Source organism: Sus scrofa, chromosome 12 (genome assembly GCF_054392235.1).
Source record: "Sus scrofa isolate SSC_HxYL_T2T_F1_AM1 chromosome 12, Sscrofa_HxYL_maternal_Yorkshire_Landrace_v2.0, whole genome shotgun sequence".
NCBI lineage: Eukaryota > Metazoa > Chordata > Mammalia > Artiodactyla > Suidae > Sus > Sus scrofa.
Window position 1 is genome coordinate 57,033,030 of NC_139394.1, and position 26,353 is coordinate 57,059,382.

At 45.9% G+C, this 26,353-nt stretch overlaps 2 protein-coding genes across 10 annotated transcripts in view; one reads left to right on the forward strand and one right to left on the reverse strand.

Moving 5' to 3' along the window:
• RABEP1 (rabaptin, RAB GTPase binding effector protein 1) overlaps positions 1 to 26,353 on the reverse strand; it is a 265,849-nt gene that overhangs the window by 191,876 nt on the left and 47,620 nt on the right. The window lies entirely within an intron of this gene.
• ZNF594 (zinc finger protein 594) lies at positions 12,177 to 22,652 on the forward strand. 3 transcript variants are annotated; one of them, XM_021067742.2, is made up of 3 exons: positions 12,177 to 12,239; positions 15,283 to 15,409; positions 20,163 to 22,652. In XM_021067742.2, the coding sequence occupies exons 2-3, from the start codon at positions 15,292 to 15,294 to the stop codon at positions 22,190 to 22,192; spliced, it is 2,148 nt and encodes a 715-aa protein (XP_020923401.2). In that variant the 5' UTR covers positions 12,177 to 12,239; positions 15,283 to 15,291; the 3' UTR covers positions 22,193 to 22,652. The 3 variants fall into 3 exon arrangements, with proteins under 3 accessions (XP_020923401.2, XP_084841992.1, XP_084841990.1); XM_084985864.1 differs by lacking the exon at positions 12,177 to 12,239 and adding an exon at positions 14,422 to 14,555; XM_084985866.1 differs by lacking the exon at positions 15,283 to 15,409.

Below are 26,353 nucleotides of genomic sequence, written 5' to 3' on the forward strand. Positions count from 1 at the left end.
CCACGAATCAGTGGATCACAGTTTCCTTTGACACAGTCAATGGCCTGATCTTCTTTGTGATACAAGTAAGTTTTGTGTTGTTGTTGTTTGTGTTGTTTTTTCAGGAAATCCTCTGGTACTACCAGGGAGAAATGTTACAAATCCCATGTATGGCTCTGTATGCTTTAGGGAAACACTATGAGCTAAGAGTAACGTAACAATGAGCAATTTCCGACTTCACAAAAAAAGGGTCTGGCAGTAAGCACCCCAGAATCCAGCAGCTCTAAGACTCGGGAGTATTCGCTGACTTTTCTTTGATTGTCTTAGCTTTCCCCTCCTGGTGGCCAGGTAGCTGCCGTGGCTCTAAGCCTCACATCTTCACGTGACAACACTGACGTTAGGAGGGCAAGTGGGCACTGCGTCCCATGGAATTCTTTTTATCAGGGAGGAAAAGCTCGCAGTAACCTTGCCGGAAGTCTCACTGGCCTGGATTGGTTCACACGGCCAGCTATGGGAAAGGCCAGGGAGAGGGTATTGGGCCTTTTCAGCCTTTCTGGCTTCATGGGCTTTGCCATCAAGGAAAATGGAGGAATAGCTGCTAAATAGGTGACCAGGGCCACCACCGCCCTGCGTCAGTTCACTTTCACAAATACCACTGTTATTTGCCCTTTTTCAGTTAAATTCTCAGCGTTGATAAGGAGTTCACTATAAGGTGTGGTGTCCAGTTTATACTATTCACTCTTCTTCTTCTTCTTCTTCTTTTTTTTTTTGTCTGCCCACGGCATGTGGAAGTTCCTGAGTCAGGGGTTGAACCTGCACCACAACAGAGGTAATGCCATATCCTTAACCACTAAGCCATCAGGGAACTTCGCACCCTTCTTTCCTTTCTTTCTTTTTCTTTTTCCTTTCTGCTTTTCAGGGCTGCACCCACGGCCCATGGAAGTTCCCAGGCCAGGGGTCGAATCGGAACTACAGCTGCCGGCCTACATCATAGCCAGAGCATCTCAGGACCTGAGCCACATCTGCGACCTACACCACAGCTCGCGTCAGTGCTGGATCCTTAACCCACTGAACGAGGCCAGGGATGGAAACCACGTCCTCATGGATGCTAATTGGGTTTGTAACCTGATGAGCCACAGTGGGAACTCCTCATCCTTCTTTTCTGACAGGGTCTTGACCAATAAGAACTGACAAAGGATTGCCAATCGGATGAGGATAAGAACAGGAACAGCAATAGCAACATTAACAGGGGCCCAGAGTGACCAAGGACCGTGTGGTTCCAGGGGTCAATAATATAGTGGATCCACCCCTTTGAACAGGAGGTGGGATGTAACCGGAGAAGAGCTGTATCCACCCCCCACCCACTCGGGCTTGCTCTTCCTTGAAACCCACTCGGATAGGCTAGTTCTTCCCTGCCCCTGGATAAAATCTCAAGGCAGGTGCCGGTGGATTTTCTGGTCACTCTACTGTAATAAAAAGGCCTCTGGGTGTGGGTTACACAGGTGCATGCATTTGTCAAAACTCAGTGAATAGGAGTTCCCATCATGACTCAGTGATAGTGAACCCCACTAGTATCCATGAGGATGCGGGTTCAGTCCCTGGCCTCACTCAGTGGGTTAAGGATCTGGCATGGCCATGAGCTGTGGTGTAGGTCGCAGATGCAGCTCAAATCTGGCGTTGATGTGGCTGTGGTGTAGGTTGGCAGCTGCAGCTCCAATTCCACTCCTAGCCTGGGAACTTCCGTGTGCTGAGAGGGTGGCCCCCCAAAAGCAACAAACAAACAAACAAAAAAACTCAGTGAATACACTTTTAAGGTTTCTGCATTTCAACCTAAGTAAATTTTACCTTAAAAGGAAACCCGTATACAAATAATGAACTCTGGTTAAGGAGATGCACGCTAAAGTGTTTGGGGGAAGGATACTAATGGCTGCAATTTACCTCGAAATGATCCCAAAGACCTGATAGCTATAGAGCCCGCCCACTAGGCCTGAGAAAAAGAGGTTCTTTGCACCACCCTACATACTGGCAGACCTGGGGCTGCAGGGTGGGCTCCACCCCCGACTTACCCACTTTCTGGGAAGAGAAAATGGAGGAGCAGCTGCATATGGGTCAGAGAGAGGGGCTGGAGCCATTTCTCCCTTTTGAGGTAAAATAATTCCCTCCATATTCCAGCAAATGTCTTTTTTTTTTTTTTTTTTTTTTTTTGTCTTTTAGCCTTTTCTGGGCTGCTCCTGCGGTATATGGGGGTTCCCAGGCTAGGGGTCTAATCAGAGCTGTAGCTGCCAGCCTACACCACACCCACAGCAATGCCGGATCCGAGCTGCATCTGCGACCCACACCACAGCTCACTGCAACACTGGATCCTTAACCCACTGAGCAAGGCCAGGGATCGAACCCCCAACCTCATGGTTCCTAGTCGGATTCGTGAACCACTGCGCCACGACGGGAACTCCTAGCAAATGTCTTAGATACAATTCAGTTAAGTTGTTCCCCACACGCGCCCCACCTCAGTGGGGAGAAAAGGAGATTCTCCTCCTCTGTGGAAACTGAGAGAAAGAGGCTGACTCCCTCCTGACTAAGGATAATCTTTTCCTGACTTTCTCTGTGGCCAAGGGGCAGGGGTCAGAGCAGTGTCCTGGGGGGCGGCCCAGCTCTGCCTCCCTGGCAGGTGCTCATCATCTGCCCAGTGTGGATTCCACTCTTTCCAGCAAAAGCCCCAGGTTTTCCTGCTGGATCCACTTCTTCCTCTTCTCTCCGTTGGTGCAGTCTGTGAAGAGCCTCATCCCCAGCTCAGGCCAGAGCATGTGAGCCAGCCTGGCCCATCAGAGACTCTCATTCCCTTGGCCACAGCGACCGATTGGCTGATGCTCTGATATCCAGGCAGGGGTCTTCTTGCACTGAAGTTTTCAGAACTTATCCCAGAGGATGCTGAGCTGAGCTAAGAAGAGAGCCCACTTCCTAATGGCATGTTTGAGCTCCTGTAAGCTGCCATGCTTAAAACAGGCAGACCCTCTGTATATTTTAGTTATTACTTGAGCCAATATTCTCTCTTTCTTTCTTTCTTTTTTTTTTTTTTTTTCCGCCTTTTCTAGGGCCACTCCCGTGGCATATGGAGGTTCCCAGGCTAGGGGTCGAATCGGAGCTGTAGCCGCTGGCCTACACCAGAGCCACAGCAACCCGGGATCCGAGCCACATCCACGACCTACACCACAGCTCACGGCAACACCAGATCCTTAACCAACTGAGCAAGGCCAGGGATCGAACCCACAACCTCATGGTTCCTAGTCGGATTCGTTAACTACTGAGCCACGACGGGAACTCCTGAGCCAATACTCTTTAAAGGCCTTCCCCTCTGCCCCTTAAGGCTTATCCTCGCCATCGCCGCCTAATTTAGATCTTATCATCGTTCATCTGGCTTAATGTAAAAGCTACCTGACCATTCTCCCCTCTCCCAGTGCATCTCCTACTTGCTGTCAGAGGGAACTTTTTAAAACACACATCTGATTAGGTCATGGCCCTGCTTCACATCCTTCCAGGGCACACTCCACACACCATGCAAAGCCCCGATAACTGGTTCCCGCGGGCTTTGTTTCAGCATCTCCTGTCCTCCCACCACAAGAGACCATTGGCAGGTACCCCAAAGCATCAAAATGATACTAAGGCTTTGTATAGTCTTTTCCTTCTGCTGGGAACATCCCTTCCCTCCTCCTCCACCCAGTAAACTGATCCCTCAGTACCCAGCTGGGGCGTCGCTTCTTCTGAGGTCTTTCCTTGTGGGGTCAGGCACTTGCCCCCAGCATTCCTCTTGTACTTATCTCTGTGCATAACTGTCCCCATCTTCTGCTTACAAGTCTCTCTTTCCCATTAGATACTGGGCTCCCCTTGAGGACTGTCTTAGGGTGACTCTACCTTCAAGTTTACTCAGGAGAATTTTGGCTTTTGTTTAATGTCTCAGTGTAATTATTAATAGCACCCTGTTTCACTCTCAGAGGTGGGGTTTGGATGCTAAATTATGTTTGCCCTACGTATTCTTGAACAGAATCAGTGTTTTTGTTTTGCTTTTTAGGGCCGCACCCATGCGGCATAAGGAGATTCCCAGGCTAGGGCTCCAATTGGAGCTACAGTTGCCGGCCTTCGCCACAGCCACAGCAACACCAGATCCAGGCCGTGTCTGTGACCCACACCACAGCTCACGGCAATGTCGGATCCTTAACCCACTGAGCAAGGCCAGGGATTGAACCCCCAACCTCATGGTTCCTAGTCGGATTCATTTCCACTGCGCCACAGTGGGAACTCCCAGAATGTGTGTTAAAAATATATCTTTCAGGAGTTCCTGCTGTGGCACAATGGGATAGGCGGTGCCTCTGGAGCCCTGGGACAAAAGTTCGATCCCTAGACTGGCACAGAGGGTTAGGGATCCAGTGTTGCCACAGTTGTAGCATGGGCTGCAGCTGTGGCTTGGACCTAATCCCTGGCTCAGGAAACTCCATGTGCCTCAGGGGAGCCAAAAAAAAAAAAAAAAAAGATATCTTTCAAATGAGTGCATATATAAGCAAACCTCCCTAAGGTCTCATTTCCTGCTCTCAGAAAAATAACTGAATTAGATGATTTCCAAGGTCTTGACTTCTTGAAGTCATTCAAATAGTCAGTAACCAAAAGCTAAAACCAGAAGATGTAGTTTCTTCCCCTAGAGAGGGCCCACCATATAGAATCAAACTTTCAAACATATTCACACCTGAAGCAACAACTTTGCAGACCACTACCTGCTGGGAGTCTGGCTATTGACACATAAAATACCGCAGACCTTCTCATCTACTGAAGACACAACCCTCAGATAGCCCTAGTGAGAGCTGGACAATCTCCTAACAACAGACAATAAAACCAACTTCCATTTGTTCCTTTTCTTTTTTTTCTTTTTTTTTTTTTTTGTCTTTTTAGGGCTGCACCCATGGGTATGGAGTTTCTGAGGCTAGGAGTCAAATCGGAGCTGTAGCCGCTGGCCTACACCACAGCCACAGCAACACCAGATCCGAGCCATGTCTGCAACCTACACCACAGCTCATGGCAACACCAGATCCTTAACCCACTGAGGGAAGCCAGGGATCGAACCTGTGTCCTCCTGGTTACCAGTGAGATTCGTTTCCACTGAGCCACAACAGGCTCAGCCACGTCTCCTGAATTGTGGTATGCTTCAGTTTCTAACCTAGCCCACCTGCCTTCTCTGTATGCTCTCTGGTGGCCGGGCAGCAGAATGATATCCCACCTAAGTTATAACTTGGTTGTCAAAAGTCCTCCATCATAAACAGACAGGTAGCAGCTGACTACGGCCACATAGCATTTTACCCGAGTAGAGTGTGCAAATTATTATGGGCAGAACCACTGTGAGAAACAGCCAATTAATATTGCATCCAGGTCCTTCAACTAAAAAAAAAGTATTTTATTTACCTACCTCTCGTTGCCAAAATTTAATGCAAAGTATTAGATCAGCTATACTTGCACAATGTAAATATGCTAGAATCAAAAGCAACCCTCCAAATCGCTTAAAATAAACTCTCATTTATAAAGCGGCCTGTGGACTAACAGCTTTTGAATTATTTTTAATATTAGATGTCTTGGCATTTATTTTTAAACAAATTGGGTGTCAGGGGAACATGGCTTAGGTTTTAACCAAAATTGCAGGAGGTAGTATTTAAGAAAAACCAAGTTCCCCTGATGATTAAAAAAAAAAAGTTTATTTGCATAACTTGTACACATCTACACCCCATAAGACATCAAACGAAAATAAATTTTCCGATACATTTAATGTTGACAGTCTACAACGCCATTTTTAGTGGCCAAGAATAACTCCTTCCTCTGAGTATGCTAAAAATTACTCTGAATGTCTCACTATTGCTTAGAAAAGATATGCAGTATTGCATAGATCAAATCTCTGTTATATCACTAGCCTAGTTTAATAACAATTCCATAATACTTTATAGTTTCAAATTTGCCTGAAAAAGAAAACAACCATATAGTTTTTTGTTTTTTGTTTGTTTGTTTGTTTTTTTTGCTTTGCTTCAGTTTCTAACCTAGCCCACCTGCCTTCTCTGTATGCTCTCTGGTGGCCGGGCAGCAGAATGTTTTTTAGGGTCACACCTGAGGATATGGAAGTTCCCAGGTTAGGGGCTGAATTAATTAGAGCTGCAGCTGCTGGCCTCTGCCACAGCCACAGCAACAATGGATCCTTAACTCACTGAGCAAGGCCAGAGATTGAACCTGAATCCTCATGGATACTAGTCAGATTCATTTCTGCTGCGCCACAATGGGAACTCCAGATTTTTTTCTTTTAATGTCAGCTTTAGCCACTTTGCACAGCAATTTGGAAACATCTAGTAAAACTGAAAATGTGGATACCCTATATGACCCAGCAACCCTACTTGAGAATATACACCCTAGAACAGTGGCTTTCAAAATTTTGGTACCAGGTCTCCAATACATTCTTTTTTTTTTTTTTTTTTTTTTTTTTGACTGTGCTCCCATTACATAAGGAAGCTCCTGGGCCAGGGATGGAACCCATGTCACAGCAGCAGCAACACTGGATCTTTAACCCACTGAGCTAACAGGAAGCTCCTAATATTGTTTGTTTTAATAAGAAAGTGGAACTTACATACCTTTCCATCTATAGGGGACTACAAGGTCCATGGGGGCTGCACTATTGCTGCTTTGCTCACCCTTGCCTTTCTAGTGATCCACCTGGTGGGTGCTCAGTAAGTGTTTGTGGAAGGAGGGGAAGATGTGTGAGATAGTAGGGGAGAAAATATGAATATTGTTCTGCAATTTGCTTTGAAATTTAACTATATTTAGGGGCCATCTTTTGAAAGATGTAGACTTTTTTTGGAGTTCCTGGGCCAGTAACGACCCAAGCTGCTGCCTGGCAGCGCAAGATACTTAACCCAATGTGCCAGGCAGGTATCGAACCTGTGACCCAGTGCTCCCAAGATGCCCCCGATCCCGTTGCACCACAGCGGGAACTCTCACAGATGTAGTTTTTAACTTAGAGGCATGGTCAAAATATTTGTGATTTTTGTATAACTAATAAGCTTATTTTTCTACTGTCTAAAAATAAGACTGAGGAGTTCCCTGGTGGCTCAGCAGGTTAAGGACCTGTAATTGTCACTGTTGTGGCTGGGGAGTAGGTTTCATACCTGACCCAAGAACTTCCACATACTGTAGGTGAAGCCTAAATAAATAAATTAAAATAAGGAAATGTCTAAGGTGTTCAATCTGTTAATCACCATGGGCTGCACACTACTTCCACCTACTGGTGCATTAAGGAATCCACATATTATGGGCAAAATGGCCTTTGCTATTAAGAAAAAATCAACTGAATATTTTGCCCTTATTTTGTTTAGGGTTATTCTGTAATTCAGACAGGAAATTGAACTATTTACTTGAAGACCTTTCCAGAAATGAGATAATTAATGTTGAACTCTTTCTTACCCCTGCAATTTGCATGTACATTGGAGGATTTTCTTAAGATAATATATGTAAATGCATTAACATTTCTCAGACCAAACAGCAAAACCAATGGTTAAAACAAATTAATAGATTATTTTATTCATTTAAAGACATTTTTATTTCTCTCTTTTTTTTTTTTTAATTTGTCTTTTCTAGGGCCACACCCATAGCATATGGAGGTTCCCAGGCTAGGGGTCTAATCAGAGCTGTAGCTGCTGGCTTATGCCACAGCCCCAGCAACGCCAGATCTGAGCCTCATCCTCAACCTACAACACAGCTCACGGCAATGCCGGATCCTTAACCCACTGAGCAAGGCCAGGGATTGAAGCCGAAACCTCATGGTTCCTAGTCGGATTTGTTAACCACTGCGCCACGATGGAACTCCTCTCTTTTCCTTTCTTGCTTTTATTTGGCCTCTGGTTTACATGGTGAGAGAGTCTTTAAAACTGCATGCAGGAGTTCCTGTCATGGCTCAGCAGAAATGAATCTTACTAGCATCCATGAGGCTTCAGGTTCGATCCCTGACCTCGCTCAGGGGGTTAAGGATCTGGCATTTCCGTGAGCTGTGGTGTAGGTCACATAGGTGGCTCGGATCTGGTGTTGCTGTGGCTGTGGTGTAGGCCAGCAGCTACAACTCTGATTCGACCCCTAACCTGGGAACATCCATATGCCACCAGTGGGCCCTAAAAAGCAAAACAAACAAACAAACAATCAAACAAACAAAAAAACAACCCAAAACCCAAAAAATTGCATGCAGGAAAAAAAATACCAATACATAATAAATGCTCAATAAAAGTTTGTTGCTGATAAAGAAAACACAAACATCCGCGGCCTTTTTTTCAATATCTCAGTTTGTTGTTGTTGTTGTTTGGCGGCACCCCTGGTATGCGGAAGTTCTGGGCCAGGGATCGAACCTGCACCACAGCTGTTACCCAAGCCACAGCAGTGACAACGCCAGTTCCTTAACCCACTAGGCCACCAGGGAACTCCTTTAATACCTCTTTTTTGGTCACTTTTGTATCCTTGATGCCTGGCACATAAGGGATCCCAATAAATATTGGGGAGGGAAGGAGAGAAGATGAAGAGAAGGAAGGTTGATTATGCTCAAAAAAAGAGGTAGAAGGCTATTATAGTTCACAACGCCTTCCATCTCGATGATTCTAGAATATTAGCAACCATGACAAAGAAGCCATGGTGAATTACAAAGATTTAAGAAGCAACCAAAAATCTTTCCAAAGCAGGGATTCAGGGCTCCCTACCCTTCATTACCAATGAAACAGCCTTGTCCTAAATACAGCTGCCAAGGAGTCCTCATTTGTCAAATATTCATATCTAAGTCTCCAAGGTTAAGAATCTGGGAGGGGAAAATTCACCAAAACCTGAAACTAGTCACCCATCAACTTCCAACTAGTCCTCTTGCAAAAACCCTTTCCCACTTAATATCCCTGTCTCTTCCCACTTACCTAATTAACGTCTTGTCCCTCAAGTGATGTAAACATTGCATAACAAAAATAAAATACAGCACAACGAAAATGCATGACAAAGCAACATGACAAATCTTCCAACAAAAGAAGCAGTATTTCACAAAATACATAAAGGTGACGGGGGGAAGGACTGGAATCACAAGCAAAGCCACTGACATGAGAATGCTGAAAAGAAGATTGATACAAAGAAGCCTCCATGAGGATCCATGAGGATGCGGGTTGGATCCCTGGCCTCACTCAGTGGGTTAAAGATCTGGGAGTGCCATGAGGTGTGGTGTAGGTCACAGACGCAGCTTGGATCTGGCGTTGCTGTGGCTGTGGCGTAGGCCGGCAGCTGCAGCTCTGATTCGACCCCTAGCCTGGGAACCTCTATATGCTGCGGATGCGGCTCTAAAAACCAAAAAAAAAAAAAAAGAAGAAGCAGCAGAAGCATCCATGATAGTGATAGACACTTCACGTTCTGGTTATCTCTTGCTGCTTAACAAATCACCCCAAATTTACTGACTGAAAACAACAGCGTCTCATTATCACTCACAGTTTCCATGGTCAGGAATTCACGGCGGGGGCGGGGGGGGGGCAGTTTGCCACTTGGGTGGTTCTGGCTTCAGTCTCTCATGCACGTGCACTGGATGGTGGTGCCCCCTCCTCACTCCCAGTTTCTTTGCCCATTTGAAGCCCAAAGAGGTCTCTGCTGCCCTTGGGATAAAGCCACAAAGCCTACCTATGGCTTTCCAGGCATTCTGTGGCAGGCCCAAGCTTTCCCAGCTCATTCACTCTTGCTGTTCACTCACACTGGCCCTGGGAGAAACAGGAGTACACAGTTTCTGCTGCCTGTTCCTTGCCCCCTACATCTACTACTTTGTCTGTCCTAAGAGCTGTCTCGTTTTTCTAGCAAAAGCAAAAAAAAAAAAACCCAAACCGACTTTTCTTTCCATCTCCTGATGGGTCTGGCCATGACATCTGTGACATCTGGCTCCCTTTTCCTACAGGTCATTCTAGCTGGTCCATCAAGGTACCTCATCTACTGGATACAGTGATGGGTCTAGGGTTGGACATGTGATCCAAGCAGAACCAGAGTCCTTGTTCTGTATTTGCTGTAATCCTGCTCACTGGAACATACCTCCATGTGGGGAAGAAAAAAAAATTTTATGAAGTTAACACAGAGAAAAGCAAAATGAAGAGACAGAGAGAGAGAGAGAAAAGAGTCCTGGTGTCCATGCTTAAATCCCTGAACGCTGGTCTTTCTGGAAGCCAGTCAAGCCCCTGGACTTTGCAGTTACATGAGCCAGGTTATGTTCCAGCAGATGTGGGTTTCTATCGCTTCACTGCCCTTCATCTGCCTAACCCTTCAGGGAGAGCGTGATGGCAGAGAGGCCTTCCCAGGCTCTACCCTGCAGTCACATCTTTTTTTTTTTTTTTTTTTTTTTGTCTTTTTTGCTATTTCTTGGGCTGCTGCCGCGGCATATGGAGGTTCCCAGGCTAGCGGTCTAATCGGAGCTGTAGCTGCCATCCTATGCCAGAGCCACAGCAACGCAGGATCCGAGCCACGTCTGCAACCTACACCACAGCTCACAGCAATGCTGGATCCTTAACCCACTGAGCAAGACCAGGGACCGAACCCACAACCTCATGGTTCCTAGTCGGATTCGTTAACCACTGCGCCACGACGGGAACTCCTGCAGTCACATCTTCTATGATAAACTCCTAGGGCATCATGTCCTCTCCAGCATAGTGTGCACGGCTATAATCACTTCATGTTTATTCAAGGAATAAATATCTCCTCCTCCTGACTCTAAGTTCCATCAGAGGACCCTGGGTTTTGCTCAATATTCACTGCATTCCCAATGTGTGGTAGAGGCCCTACATATTTGTAGAGCAAATGAATTACATAATGAATCCCCACGGCTGCGGGGGCAGCACGTGAAACCCAGATGAGATCAGAAAGTTTTGGGTTCTTTAAGAAAAAAAAAAAAAAAAGGTCTAAAAAAACCCAAAATAAACTACCCTCAAGATGACTTTATATTTCTCAACAAAACTGAAGTTACTGTTCGTCCCTCAGCTCTCCATTTTCATTCTTCTGATGTTGGCAGATCTTAGTTCTTAAAACAAACAAACAAAAAAACCCAAAAAATCTTTTGTTACGTCTAAAGTAATATAAGACATGCAAGAAAATATCCATGGCCACAATTTTTCTGAAAACAACAGAGTAAATGGAGAGAGGACTAACCCTGTGAGATTTTAAAACATGTTAAGAAGGGACAAAAAGTACCCAAAATACATAACCAAATACAAATGTAATCTTAGTTAAGGACAGACAGCATTTAAAATCAGTGAGGGAAGGGAAGTTCCCATTGTGGCTCTCTGGTTTCAAACAGACTAGTATCAATGAGGATGCGGTTTGATCCCTGGCCTTCCTCAGTGGGTTAAGGATCCAGCGTTGCTGCAAGCTGCGGTATAGGTCACAGACGTGGTTCACATCTGGTGTTGCTGTGGCTGTGGCATACACCAGCAGCTGCAACTCTGATTCTACCCCTAGCCTGGGAACCTCCATATGCTGCAGGTGCAGCCCTAAAAAGCAATGATAAAAATAATAATAATATAAAATTAGTAAAGGAAAAAAGACAAAACAAAACAAAATAAAAGCAGTGAGGAAAGAAAGGATAATCCATTAAATAGGACTCAGAGAGGACAAGTAACTTGCCCAAAGTAACACAGCCCATAAATAGTGGGCTCACCCATACTGTCTTTCTGAGCGTCTCTTTGCAGAACTTCCCCTTGAAATATTTCGCTATCCTTGTTTATTTCCGTACTGCTAAGCCTTTGACAGCGCATTGCGAACGGAAGGCAGCAACGAATGAGACCACAAAGGCACGCACGGGGAAAAAAATTTTTAAGTTAGAACAAAAATGGGTTTATTTGATGGGGCCGCCTACCCAGATGCACGGCCCCAGGCCGGCCCTGGGCGCGTCTAGGACTCAAGGAGGACTCGTCGTCTCTTCGTCTCGCTGGTGGCCTCGCTCACGTGGCGCAGCGCCCGCAGGTGCACCAACCTGCCCCGCGCAGGACCCTCAGGACTCGGCTCACGCGAGCCCCAGCGGACGACGCCCAGCCCTCCGAGTCTGCGGAGGGAGACCCGCGGCCGGGCCGGGGACGGCCGCCTGGGGGAGCCCGCCGGAAGTGGCCGGCCGCCGGGGCCGCGGTGTGCGTAACGGTGGCATCGCGCCCGACGCGCTGGCCGTGGATGGGGTCCCGGTCGAGCGGGAGGCTAGTGGCCTGGAGGTGAGACCCCGCTGAGTTCGCAGAGCTGGGGGCCCCCGCGCCTGGGTGCCCCCGGGAAGCGGGGTGGAGAACAGATCTTCGGGTGGGCGCCGACCCCTCCTGTCTCCGAGTGGGTAGAGGCTAGAGCCTCAGGAAGCTTGGGGCGGTGCGCGCGCGGCCGGGCCTTCTATGCCCTGGGCCCTCTTCTGGGTATGGACGCCCCCCGCTGCGTCCCCCTTCTCCAGCCTGTTTCAGTTCCCTAACAGCATATTGCATCCTTCGCCCGCCCCCTGATCCCTGTCCGGAATCAACCGCCAGGCATGAATTGACCCTGTTCCTTGCCCAGCTGTGCCAGGCGCGTTTGTAGATCTAACTACAAGATCTGGTTTCTACGCTCCAGGAATAACTGACAACCCGGTTGGGAAGCCTAGACTGAACCACAGGAATGAACTGTATGGTTCAGACATGCCCTAACACCCCAGCTAAAATATTGCTACTGTTGGGAGTTCAGAAGAGAGAGGGATTTGGCTAGTCTCGTCTTTGTAAAGGTCTGCATATTCTTTGAAGTGTAGCTTCAGAAGTCATTTTCTTTGGGAAGCCTTCCAGGATTGCCACCTCCCTCATTAAGCTTTTCATCTTTTTTAGTTTATTCAACTAGGGCTTATTTAGTGTCTAATTCATAAGCACTTACTATCTGGTTTCATGCGTGTGTGTATCTGAGACTCAAGTTGCTGGTGTGTGGATCACACTTTATGTGGCAGCAAACTCGTTTTTGGCTTAGAAACCCCTAGAATACAATCCCCATTAGGGCAGGGGCTGTGTCTTCTTCACCAGAGTATAGAACAGTGCCCAGACACTGTAGGCTTGCATTAAATATTTGTTCAATGAAAACTGGTCATTTGGCCAGAAATAGTAAGAAGAGGGTATATGTTTAGAAGCAAATGATGAGTTTTTAGGCATTTGATTCGTCTTGGCTGTCAGTAAGACACTGGACTGAAGACGCTTTTTTTTTTTTGGCCATTTCTTGGGCCGCTCCCGCAGCACATGGAGGTTCCCAGGCTAGGGGTCGAATCGGAGCTGTAGCCACCCGCCTACTCCAGAGCCACAGCAACTAGGGATCCGAGCCGCGTCTGCAACCTACACCACAGCTCACAGCCATGCCGGATCCTTAACCCACTGAGCAAGGCCAGCCAGGGATCGAACCACAACCTCATGGTTCCTAGTCGGATTCGTTAACCACTGAGCCACGACGGGAACTCCCTGGAGATGCATTTTGAACACAGACTGAAATGTAGGTGATGAAAAGGAGTTGTAGATTTATGATTCATTCTGGACAAAGGTGATCACTGAAGCCAGAGGTGATATGGTCAGTGAGACGCTGACTGTAAAAGGAGAGGACTTGGCTGAGCCTTAGCACCACCAGCATTTAATGGAAGGAAAAGCTGAAAGGGTAAATACAACAACAAAGTAGAGTGGGTGGAGTACCATGCAGTATGGAAGCTAATCGAGAAGAGAATTTCTGGGATTATTTAGACAAGGGGAAGAGGGAAGAGAATTAACCTACAATTTGTTTATTCAGGGTTGTTTTTTTTTTTTTTTTTTGTCTTTTTGTCTTTTGTCTTTTTGTTGTTGTTGTTGTTGTTGTTGCTATTTCTTGGGCCGCTCCCGCGGCATATGGAGGTTCCCAGGCTAGGGGTTGAATTGGAGCTGTAGCCACCGGCCTACGCCAGAGCCACAGCAACGCGGGATCCGAGCCGCGTCTGCAACCTACACCACAGCTCACGGCAACACCGGATCGTTAACCCACTGAGCAAGGGCAGGGACCGAACCCGCAACCTCATGGTTCCTAGTCGGATTCGTTAACCACTGAGCCACGACGGGAACTCCCCTATTCAGGGGTTTTTAATTGAGCAATCACGATGGTCCAGGTGCTGTTCCAACACTGCACAAAACAAAGACTCCCACCCCCATGGAGCTTACACTCTCAGAGGCTTATTTAGTAGTCACGTGTTCCCTTCTGTACATTGGGGTGGGTTTTTTTCTGTGTGCACAGTAACACTTTGGAATAAGTGGTATTATGTCTGTTTTCCCCTTGCAGAAATGATGGTTGAGGGAGATGAAGAATCCAGGATTCTAACTTGGTTCTGCTTGCTTCCAAAGCCTGTTGTTCAGAATTCCAGCTGCCTCCAAGCTGTAACCCCCAGTGGGACTTTTCTGCTTTAGATCCTGCTCATATACACAGTCCAAAGTCTCTGTGTCCATTCTAGATCTTCCTCCTGAGTTTCTCACTCCCTGATCCGTCGGCTTGCTGGACATTTCCTCCTGGATGCTCCCCAGGTCCGTCAACTATAACAAGTGGAATTCACCAGCTCCTCCCCCTCCCCAACTCTTTCACTCCCACTTCCAACTCAGGCACTTGTCAGAGTTAGGAACTTGGGTGTCATTCTTAACGCGTGCTCTGTTCGCTTACGCTTCCATTCAGGACAGCACCTGTTCTGCCTTTTTTTTTTCTTCTTCTTCTTCTTTAATACACTCCCTCAGTTCACTCCTCGCTGTCCCCAGTGCCAGGAGCTCACTTAGGCCCTAACAGTCTCCATCATAGGTACTGCTCTTGTGTCCTAATTGTATCCCAGCTTTCAGCCTGGCACCCTCCAATCTTGCACAAAACAAAGACTCTGTAAAGCTGTCAGAGCAGTCTTTTAAAAAGATTGAAGTTCCTGTTGTGGCTCAGTGGAAACAAACCCGACTAGTATCCATGAGGATCCGGCTGTGGCTTAGGCTGGCACGTCTAGATCTGATCTGACCCCTAGCCTGGGAACTTCCATATGCCAAGGATGTGGTTCTAAAAAGCCCCTGCTCCCCCAAAAAAAGAAGAAGAGAGAGTAACGAGAGGTGATTTTTACCCCTGAGTCTCACACATTTTTAAAGCGGGGCAAGATTATCTACTGAGACCAAGGGGTTGCGTAAAGTCGTAGAGATTTTAAAAGAAAAGAGAAGGTATGGAGTAGCTGCTGCTGCTGCCAACTCCCCACTGGGGGTTACAGAGGAGGAACTTCTGTTTCAGGAATTCAGGATGTGGCAGGAAGTGGCTGTGAATGAATCACGAAGGGGTGCTGGGCTCCAGGTCCACACTCAGTGGGATTCCTGCGCAGAAGAGATGCTGGAAGAGGAGACAGAGCTGGTCTCACTAGGTAAGGCCTGTGTCCTCTCACATAGACTCCAAACACCCCGAGTTCTCTGGGTTTTGGTTGAAAAACAAAAAAGCAAGAAAAGGTTTGAAAGACCTCAGTAGAATGGGAGGATTAAGGATTCTCAATGGCTTTGACTCTTGGCGGCAAGATGCTTCTGCTCTTTGTGGAAAGCCATCTAGCCTGGTCTGTGGAGTTGGAAATTGACAGCTCCTTGGCTTTCCCTGAGCTTGCCCTGTCTCTTCTTTCCAGTCCTGTGAGAAACCACTCGATGACCAAAACGCAACTCATCTTCAGATCCTCACACTTACTCTTCCCACCTTGAAAACCTACTCTTCCTTCTCTGACCCCTGTCTTCATAAAGAGCACCATGTCCCACCCATTTCCTAAGTCAGAAAACTGAAGGTCATTCTTGACTTCTTTGTCTTTTTTTTTTTTTTTTTTTGCCTTTTCTAGGGCCGCACCTGTGGCATATGGAGGTTCCCAGGCTAGGGGTCGAATCGGAGCTGTAGCCGCCAGCCTACGCCAGAGCCACAGGAACACCAGATCTGAGATGCATCTTCGACCTACACCACAGCTCACGGCAACGCTGGATCCTTAACCCACTGAGCAAAGCCAGGGATCGAATCCGCAACTTCATGGTTCCTAGTCAGATTCGTTAACCACTGTGCCACGACAGGAACTCCACTCCTTTCTTTCTCCACATGCAATTACCATGTTCTGTTGATTCAGGTTCTCCCACAGTGGACAGGGCTCGCCTTATTCCAGCACTGGCCACACCGTCCTGTTATCCGTTTATACATGTATCTCCCTTTACTGAACTGTAAGTTCCTTGAGGGCAGGGATGTTTGCCTTTGTATTGCCAACACTGAATGCAGCAGGAATAAGGGGCGTGTGCTTAGTTAATGGAAGTTAGGTGAACAGATCAGTGAACCACATGAAATACTGATGCCCTTCTCCTGGAATCTCCAAGTTCAGCTGCATTGGATTGGAGAGGAGGACTCACCTCTGGTCATGCCTGTGTTTGAGATACTGCACCTTCTCTCCACGTCCTCTTGGGAAGATTTCCTTCAGTGACTCCCTTTTCCTTTGACCCATGGAACTGGATGGAAATTTTGAGCAGAGACTGGTACTCATCTCTGCAGGCAGTGTTGTGTGGGAGTAAGGACTGGCTGCTTGCCATCCCCCTGTCTGTGGCAAAGGCTGGTCCTGGTGATTCGTTTGGACAGGAGTCCTTTTAACCCTACTGCTAAACACATTTTTGTTTCTCCTCTCTGAGCCCCTCGCTATTCTCATATCATCTTCGCTTTGCTCTAAAGTGAAATGATAATGTGTATCTGCATCAGTCAGGATCCAGTCAGGAGACAAAAATGCTACCAGGAGTTTAAACAAAGGACATTTAGAATAAGGAACATTTAACTAGTACAGCTAGTTAACTACTAAAAGGGTTCAAGGAAGACTAAGGAATATAGTCTGTATTCTAAGGAACATAGAAACAGGTAACACAGGAAGCAGTCTTACTTCTAGGACTAAGGAAGAGTAAATAAGAAAGGAACCATGAATTTAGAAGAGGACTCCCCACCCTTCAAGCTGGGATTCAGATTTTTTGGGATAGGTTGTGGCCGCAAAGAAGCACAACCTGTGGGTGTAAAGAAACTTATCCGAGGGCTTAGGCCAGAGCTGGTCTGTAGGTGTGGCCTGCCAGATGGCACAGAAATTCACTGAAGGGTGCAGGCAGGCTGGAGGTAATCTATCGGCAAAGCCTGCTGGGTGGCAGAAAAACTCATTGGAGGGTACGGGCAGGCCAGAGCTGGTCCACCCCATCAAGTCTCCCTTATGCTGATTTGACAGCCCCACCAGAAAACAGATCAGCTCACAGGTACCGGGAAGAGAAAGCCCTTTCTCTTCCTGTGGCTGCCGGTGTTCCTCCAGCACCCTGTTGACTAAGCCAGTGGACAAAGTGGGACTGTTTACGGGATCCAGCTCCAGTGTCACAAGACAGACGATAAGGGCATGGGTAATGGGATCCCATTTTTATGTCAGAAAAAGATGTATGCCCAGAAATAAGATTGGGAGCATACACAATAAGATGTTGGCAGTGGTCATCTCCGGGTGGCAAGATCATGGGATTAGAGGTGCTTACTAGCTTCTCCTCTGTGCTCTTCTCTGTTTTTGGTTTTTCCTATAATGAGCTTGTAGTATTTTTATGATCAGAAGTAGAACAAAAAGAGTGTTTCTCCATAACTTTAAAAGATTATTTCTCAAAATTATGGGGGGAAAACTGACCATGAAGCATGTTAAGCTATGGGTCTTCTGTTAAAACTGCCTGGGTCTACTCCAGATGCTGTCGCTCCCTGTCATGACAGACAGATTAGCACAATTTCTACTTTCTCCCACTGCCTCTCCTCCTTACAGTGCAATTTGTAGAACATAATTATTTTTACATTGTCGTGGTTTAAAGCATTTATTTTCTCTTCTACAAAATCAATTTCCCGTTGTTTAATGTTCACTTGAAGATGGAGTTCACCTCACTTGTCATTGTTTTCACTGAGTTTTGAGAAATACCTTTACTATCTTTTAATAATGTGTTTCTAAATTTTGAACATGATATAGCAAAACAAAACCCCAAAAAGACCACTTTGAAAGATAATTACAACAAAGCCAATTCTTTTTTTTTTTTTTTTTTTTTTTTTTTTTTGTCTTTTTGTCTTTTTGCCATTTTCTTGGGCCACTCCCGCAGCATATGGAGGTTCCCAGGCTAGGGGTTGAATCGGAGCTGTAGCCACCAGCCTACACCGGAGCCACAGCAACGCGGGATCCAAGCCGCATCTGCGACCTACACCACAGCTCACGGCAACGCCGGATCGTTAACTCACTGAGCAAGGCCAGGGATTGAACCGCAACCTCATGGTTCCTAGTCGGATTCATTAACCACTAAGCCATGACGGGAACTCCAACAAAGCCAATTCTTTGCAGTATTTTATTTAAATGTTATATAAATAAAATCCAGCCTAGATATGGCAGTTTGTGCTAGATACACATTAATTAATAACTCTCAGGCATAAAGGGTAATGATTTTGGGGGGGCACACCTGTGGCATGAGAAAATTCCGAGGTTAGAGATCAAACCTGTGCCACAGCAGGGAACTGAGCCACTGCAGTGACAATGCCAGATCCTTAACCCACTGAGCCACATGGGAACGCCAAAGGATAATGATTATTAAGAGTAATAGTAACAGCTGTTGACACTGACATAGAGCTTTCTATATGCCAAGCATGGTTCTAAATGTTTTACATATATTTACATGCATTCAATCCTCATAACAACTCTATGAGGTAAGAGTTGCTGAGTCTTGCCTGAGGTCACACAGTCAGTAAGTGATGGAGCCAGGATTCAAACCCAGGCATTGTGCCCTACAGTTGGTTGAGAGTCCATGCTCTTAATCTCTATGCTGTGTTACCTCTTATCCATTACAAAAAGACGACTGTCTAGAGAGTTCCAGTCCCAGGGCCAAGGTGAAATGGCTTTTCAAGCTCCGAAATGTATTTTAGCACCTGGGCAAGGTCAGGGACTTGATGATATGGACACTCAAAAGCAATAAGCCCATCTGTCTTTCAATCATAGTAGGACACAAAATTGCCATACATAGGAGACAATCCACCAGAATACCATACAGAAAAATGCCAGGTCTGAGAAAGGGAGAACTGATTTCTATTAAAATAGCAGCCACTTTTTGTTTGTTCGTTTGTTTGTTTGTTTTGGCTGTGCTCATGGCATGTGGAAGTTCTTGGGCCAGGGATTGAACTGAAGCCACAGCCATGGCAACACTGAATCCTTAACCGCTAGGCTACCAAGGAACTCTAGCATTTTTTTTGGGGGGGGGTCTTTTTGGGGCCGTACCCACGGCATATGGAGGTTCCCAGGCTAGGGGTCAAATTGGAGCTGTAGCCGCTGACCTACACCACAGCCACAGCAATGACAGATCAGAGCCGCGTCTGTGACCTACACCACAGCTCAAGGCAACGCTGGATCCTTAACCCACTGAGCGAGGCCAGGGATCAAACCCGCAACCTCATGGTTCCTAGTCGGATTTGTTTCCATTGCGCCATGATGAGAACTCCAACTCTAGCGTTTTTATTCTGAGGCATAGTTTCAGATGTTTAACTGTCCTAGTGTATTGGGAGGAATGGTTAGTGGGCCAGTTAGTCACTTAACACATCTCAGCTCCACTCCAAATCTACCCTTCTTTGCTTTGCTTATGTTACTGGAGCTGGACCATCTCTCTGTTGCCAGCTGGTACAAGATCTAGATTTTGTCAACAGAGGATACTGAAGGGAAATGCAAGGCCATAGGAAAAGGAAGGAACTTCTCTTCCTGGTGCTGATGTACTATTTTATTTTTTTATTTATTGGTGTAGCTGCCAGCAGATCAACTTGTGGGAGGCCTGGTGGCACTTGCCCCAGTGGGTTGCTTCCTATGAACCCATTCTGGGCTGGCCACAGGGCCCAGCACGTTCAAATCAAATAGGCTGCTCCCACACACCAGCTCCAGCCTGCCCCCTGGCAAATTTCTTCTCCACCAAGAGGGTGCATGTTCCTGTGGTGGTCTCAATCCCTCTGAAAAGGTCTGAATCTCAGGCCCATGGAGAAAGAGTCCTTTTCTAAGTTCCTTGTTTCTCTGTCTGAGACTTTTCAGTATAGGAAAGTGGTGAAATTTGTATTTTAGGAATTATAGGATGGTCTACTTATCATTTCAGATTCTGAAACCTGGAATAAGATGAAAGATTGGAAGTCAAAGATGGAAATTTCTGAAGAAAAAGATTCAGCAAGTGCTGTATCAGAAAGACTCCAAAGAGAGATCTTCCAGGAATGTCAGTTAGTGGAAAGCAGTGATCCTGAGGACAGATCACTGAAGAACTGGGTAAGCCCCTTAGAGGATGCAATGGGACAACCCCCTTTCCGAGAGAGAGGCATAAGGGATGTGAATGTGATCCCCAAGGAAGCTGTTTCAGGAAAGAGAGGCCATGGATGTAAGGAAAGAGGAAAAATACTTTCTACAGGAGAAAGCTCCCACACATATGAAGTCTGTGCCCAGAGCTTCAAACAGGAGTCACAAGTAACTGAACATCAGAAAACTGATAATATGAAGAAAACTTATGAATGTAAGCAATGTGGGAAAACTTTCAATCGGAGCTCAAATCTGATTATACATCAGAGAATTCATACAGAAAAGAAACCCTATGTATGCAGTGAATGTGGAAAAGACTTTAATCAAAGTTCAAATCTTATTATACATCAGAGAATTCATACAGGAAAGAAACCTTATGTATGTCATGAATGTGGCAAAGACTTCAATCAGAGCTCTAACCTGGTTCGACATAAGAGAGTTCATAACCATGAGAATCCCTATGAATGTAAAGAGTGTGGGAAGGCCTTCAAGGGAAACTCGAACCTTGTCCTGCACCAAAGAATTCACCGTGGAGGGAAGCCATATGTATGTAATGAATGTGGGAAGGCCTTCAATCAAAGCTCAGATCTTATAATACATCATAGAATTCACACTGGAGAGAAACCCTTTGAATGTTATGAATGTGGACAAACCTTCAGTCAGAGTTCACACCTTGTCACACATCAGAGAATACATACTGGAGAAAAACCCTTCAAGTGCAATAACTGTGAAAAGGCCTTCAGGCAGCATTCACGCCTCACTGAACACCAGAGACTCCACAGCGGGGAGAGACCCTATGAATGTCACGAATGTGGGAAATCCTTCACTGGGCGCACAGCCTTTAGTAAACATCAGAGACTACATACTGGAAAGCATGTTGAATGTGAACAAGCCTGCACTTCTGACTTGGACCTTATCCAACACCAGAGAGTTCACAGGGAAGAAAAACCTTATGAATGTACAGAGTGCGGAAAAACCTTCCGGGGAAGTTCAGATCTAATTCGGCATTGGATAACTCACACTGGAGAGAAACCCTATGAATGTAGTAAATGTGGGAAAGCCTTTAGCCAGAGGTCACACCTTGTTACACATCAGAAAATCCACACTGGAGAGAAACCCCATCAGTGCAATGAATGTGGGAAAGCCTTCCGACAGCGTTCACTCCTTATCCAGCATCATAGAATCCACAGTGGTGAGAAACCCTATGAGTGTAAGGAATGTGCAAAAGCCTTCATCTGGCACACAGCTTTTCTCAAACATCAAAGACTTCATCATGGAGAGAAACTTGAGGAATGTGAGGAAACATTCAGCCAGGAAGAGTTGCTTAGAAAAGAGCAGAGAATTCGCCAAGAAGAGAAAGCTTATCAGTGCAGTCAGTGTGGTAGAATTTTCCAAAGCAGCTCAGACCTCATCCGACATCAGGTAACTCATTCAGAAGAGAAACCCTTTGAATGTAAAGAATGTGGGAAGACTTTTAATCAGAGCTCAGACCTTATAAGACATCATAGAATTCATAGTGGAGAAAAACCTTATATATGCAATAAATGTGGGAAGTCTTTCAGGGGCAGCTCAGATCTCATTAAACACCACCGTGTTCACACTGGAGAGAAACCCTATGGATGCCCTAAATGTGGGAAGGCCTTCAGCCAGAACTCACACCTTGTTACTCACCAGAGAATTCACACTGGAGAGAAACCCTTTGAATGTAGCAACTGTCAGAAGGCCTTCAGTGGGCACACAGCTTTCCTTAAACATCAGGAATGTCATACTGGAAGGGAGCTTGGGGAACACAAGAGAGTCCTCCAACAGGACTTATTTTCATCGGTAACACAGGCCTGATGAAAGGAGTAGAAGCCTGCTGGAGACAACTTTTGCATTATAGAAGATTTGTATTGCTGAAAACCTTTCAAAGGAATGAAAACAGAAGAGCCCTACTGGATGGGAAACATAAAAGTGTAATCAGGTGGAAAAGCTCTTGGACATAATAGCTTTTTTCTGCCTCAGAGTTGACACTGGACTATGGCCCCCAGGATATGATTACTTGAGAATGTTTTAGAGGACTTCCATCATTATTAAAACCATTAGAAAGCACTTTGCCAACAAACTAAACTCCTCATGGAAAGAGCCATTTCAAGTGACAAATATAAACCTGCTTTAAGTACTTTAGGGTGATTAAATATTTCTCTGGAATGAATTCTTCCCCTTAGATACGTACTTTATACATATTCCCCCTTTATCTTCTTTATAAAATATGCTTATGCATATGTGATAATACTAATTAAAATGATCCACTAATGCAGTTCCCATTGTGGTTCAGTGGGTTAAGGACCCAACATAGCATCCATGAGGATGCAGGTTCAATCCCTGGCCTTGCTCAGTGGGTTAAGGATCTGGCATTGACGCAAGCTGCAGCATAGGACACAGATGCAGCATAGATCTGGCATAGCTGTGGCTGTGGCATTAGACAGCAGCTGCAGCTCTGATTCAGCCCCTAGCCACAAGCCCATATACTGCAAGTATGGCCATTAAAAGAAAAACGAAAATGATCCACTACTGATAGAAAATAGGAAATAACAGAAATGACTTGACAGCAGGAGAGCTGAAGGCCAGGACCCAAGAACCAAGTGAAGTGTTCCCTAGAGAAAGAGTGGTGGCTCCTAGTAGTATCAGGAAATGAAAGAACGAGGATAGAACAGTGGGTGTTGGGAATGGGATCAGACCAAGTGCCAGGTCAGAGCATTTAGGTGACATGAGTTGGTGGGAATTAGAAGAAAGCGACTGTGGAAGGTCAGGTGATTAGAGGAGAGTGGTTTTGTCTTTTGTCTTTTTTTTTTTTTTTTCTTTTTTAGGGCCGCACATGAGACATATGGAAGTTCTCAGGATAGGGGTCGAATTGAAGCTACAGCTGCCACCCTGTACCACAGCTCACGGCAACACTGGATACTTAACCCACTGAGCAAGTCCAGGGATTGAACCCACATCCTCATGGATACTAATTGGGTTCATTACTGCTGAGCCACAACAGGAATTCCCGAGAGTGGTTTTGTCTTGAACCAGGGCTTTGTTATTATTTGAGAACTGGAGTGTCTAAGGAGAACTCGAGAGAGATCAGTCATTTAACCTAATAACTGATATTGGTAATTAGGCCCTACCTATCTGTACAGTCTCTGAATCATCACATATTTCTTATACCCTGAACAAGAAATTATGAATTTACAGGAGTCGTCAGATTAGGAAGTTACTGAATGGGACAATGTAAGGCAAGAATTTCAACCTCATATCTTTCCCCAGTGGGAGTAGCTTGTGAGATGCACAGAGAGGATCAGTTTTTCTCAGTGGGATGATTTTGCTCCCTAGGGGACATATGACAATATCCGGAGACTTTTTTTTTTTTTTCCCTTTTAGGGCCACACCTGCAGCATATAGAGGGAGGTTCCCAGGCTAGGGGTTGAATTGGAGCTGTAGCTGCCAGCCTACACCACAGCCACAATGCCAGATCCCAGCCGCATCTGCAACTTGCACCACAGCTCACATCAACGCTGGATCCTTAACCCACTGAGTGAAGCCAGGGAGCAAATATGTGTCCTCATGGAGCCTAGTCTCATTCGTTTCTACTGAGCCATAACGGGAACTCCTCCGGAGACATACTGATTGTCACAACTAGGAAGAAAACATTGGCACCTGAAGACCAGGGATGCTGCTAAATATCTTACAATATATAGCTTCCCCATAACAAAGAATTACCTGGCCCCAAGTGGCAGCAATGCCATTGCTGAGAAACCCAGCCCATGGATATTTAGAACACCAGTCAGCTGAGACCATTTAAGCAAGCATTTCAGTGTGGCGTGGGCAATGCATCCCAAGGGGATCCCAGATTCTGACTTAAAAAAAAAAAAAAAAAAACTTTAATTTGATGAACTATTTCAGGAAAGGCAACGTGGTGTAGTGGAGGGAGCACAGACGTGGGTTTGAATCCAGTGTGACAAACTGGCTTCAGGACCTGGAACAAACTCTGTAATTCCTCTGATCTTCATTTTCCTCATTAGTAATGGTGATAAAATAATGTGCCTCATGGTGTAGTTGTGAGGTTTACATGAAAAAACTGACATGTTCTGTTGACACACAGAAGGGAATCTGGCACTTTGATCATTTTTAAACAGAAGATGAAATATCTACAAGGAAAGCCTGAGATATGTAAGATAGAGTGGTGTCTTGTGGTTGGTGTAAAGAATATGACACGTTAAAGTTCAAAGTGTTGGGGGCTGTGACTTCCCCAGAGGGGCGTCCTGAACAGCGGAGGATGTCTTGAAGTGGAGAAGCCCAGCCACACCACCCCTGAAAACTGGCTCCTTGTGGACGACGTGTGGCACATACTCTGGAAGCCTGCCTGTCCCCAGCACCTGCCTCAAAGGTTTAAGCTCTGGCAGTCTCAGGTAAGCTAATAATATTTTTACATGAGAGTATCTTTTTTTTTTTTTTTTGGTCTTTTTGCCATTTCTAGGGCTGTTCTCATGGCATATGGAGGTTCCCAGGCTAGGGGTCCAATTGGAGCTGTAGCCACCGGCCTGCGTCAGAGCCACAGCAACATGGGATCCAAGCCGCGTCTGTGACCTATACCACAGCTCACGGCAACGCCGGATCCTTAACCCACTGAGCAAGGCCAGGGATCGAACTCGCAACTTCATGGTTCCTAGTTGGATTCCTTAACCACTGAGCCACGACGGGAACTCTTTACATGTGAGTATCTTTAAATATACTTGAGATGCAAAAGGAATTCAAAATAGCTATCATCAGTGACACACTTGGATTAAAGATTAAAGATACTTAAAATTTTTGAGTCATCTTAGCGTCTAATCAAATCCTTTAGTTAGCCAGAACATATCTGCATTCTATTTTATAAAAGAAGGGAAGTGAGAGTTTATTCCAAAAAACCTGTGCCCCATCTACTTTACCTGTGTTTATAGTGCTGCACAATGAATGATGTTTTGCAGGATAAGCACAATATTGAAAAGGGACTTGAAGGTAATTTAATGCAGTGGTTTCCAATTTTTTAAACATCAAGTCCCTCTTTTTTAATCCCCTGTGCCCACTGTTTGAAAAGCATTTGTTTGCCAAACCACATTTATTAAAGAATTCAGTTTTGCTATTCAAATGCATGTATAGCTACTAATCAGACTCCTGATTGACATGAAATAACCAGACTTAGGTATTAAAATTCCTGTCCAGTTGGTAAGTCTGAATGCCACAGAATAAGATCTACCTGTTAGGGAGGCAGCTTGTGAAGGATGAAAGTTTGCCTTCATGGGAACTTAAAAAAAAGAAAGAACTAAACTCAGGACCAGAGTCAACAGACTGTGAAATCTCTGAGGAACAGGGGTGACTGGAACGTGGGTTAAGAGAGGTTTCTCCCTAGAAGCAGTTCATAGGAAGTGAGACTGCCACCACCTGGGGAGAGAGTGTGTGAAAATAGTAGAGGAATGATACCCAATAATCTGCCAGTTTAGCCCACCTTTCTTAATTTTTGATGCCCTTAGAGAGGCCACCATCATCTCTGACTTGTATTATAACCACAGCCTCCCTCCTTCCATTTCTGTACAGAGCAACCTGAGTGACCTTTCTTTCTTTTTTTCTTTTCTCCTCCCTGTGGCATATAGAGTTCCTGGGCCAGGGATCAGATCAAAGCTGCAGTTATCACCTAGGCCACAGTTGCAGCAATGCCAGATCTGTAACCCAATATGACTGGCTGGGGATTGAGCCTGTGTCCCAGCACTCTCAAGATGCTGCCAATCCCATCACGCCACACCAGGAACTCCCCTAGTGACCCTTTTTTTTCTTTTTAGGGCCGCACCTGCAGCATATGTAAGTTCCCAGGCTAGAGGTCGAATCAGAGCTACAGCTGCCGGCCTACGCCATAGCCACAGCAACTCGGGATCTGAGCCGTGTCTGCAGCCTACACCACAGCTCACAGCAATGCTGGATCCTTAACCCACCGAGCGAGGC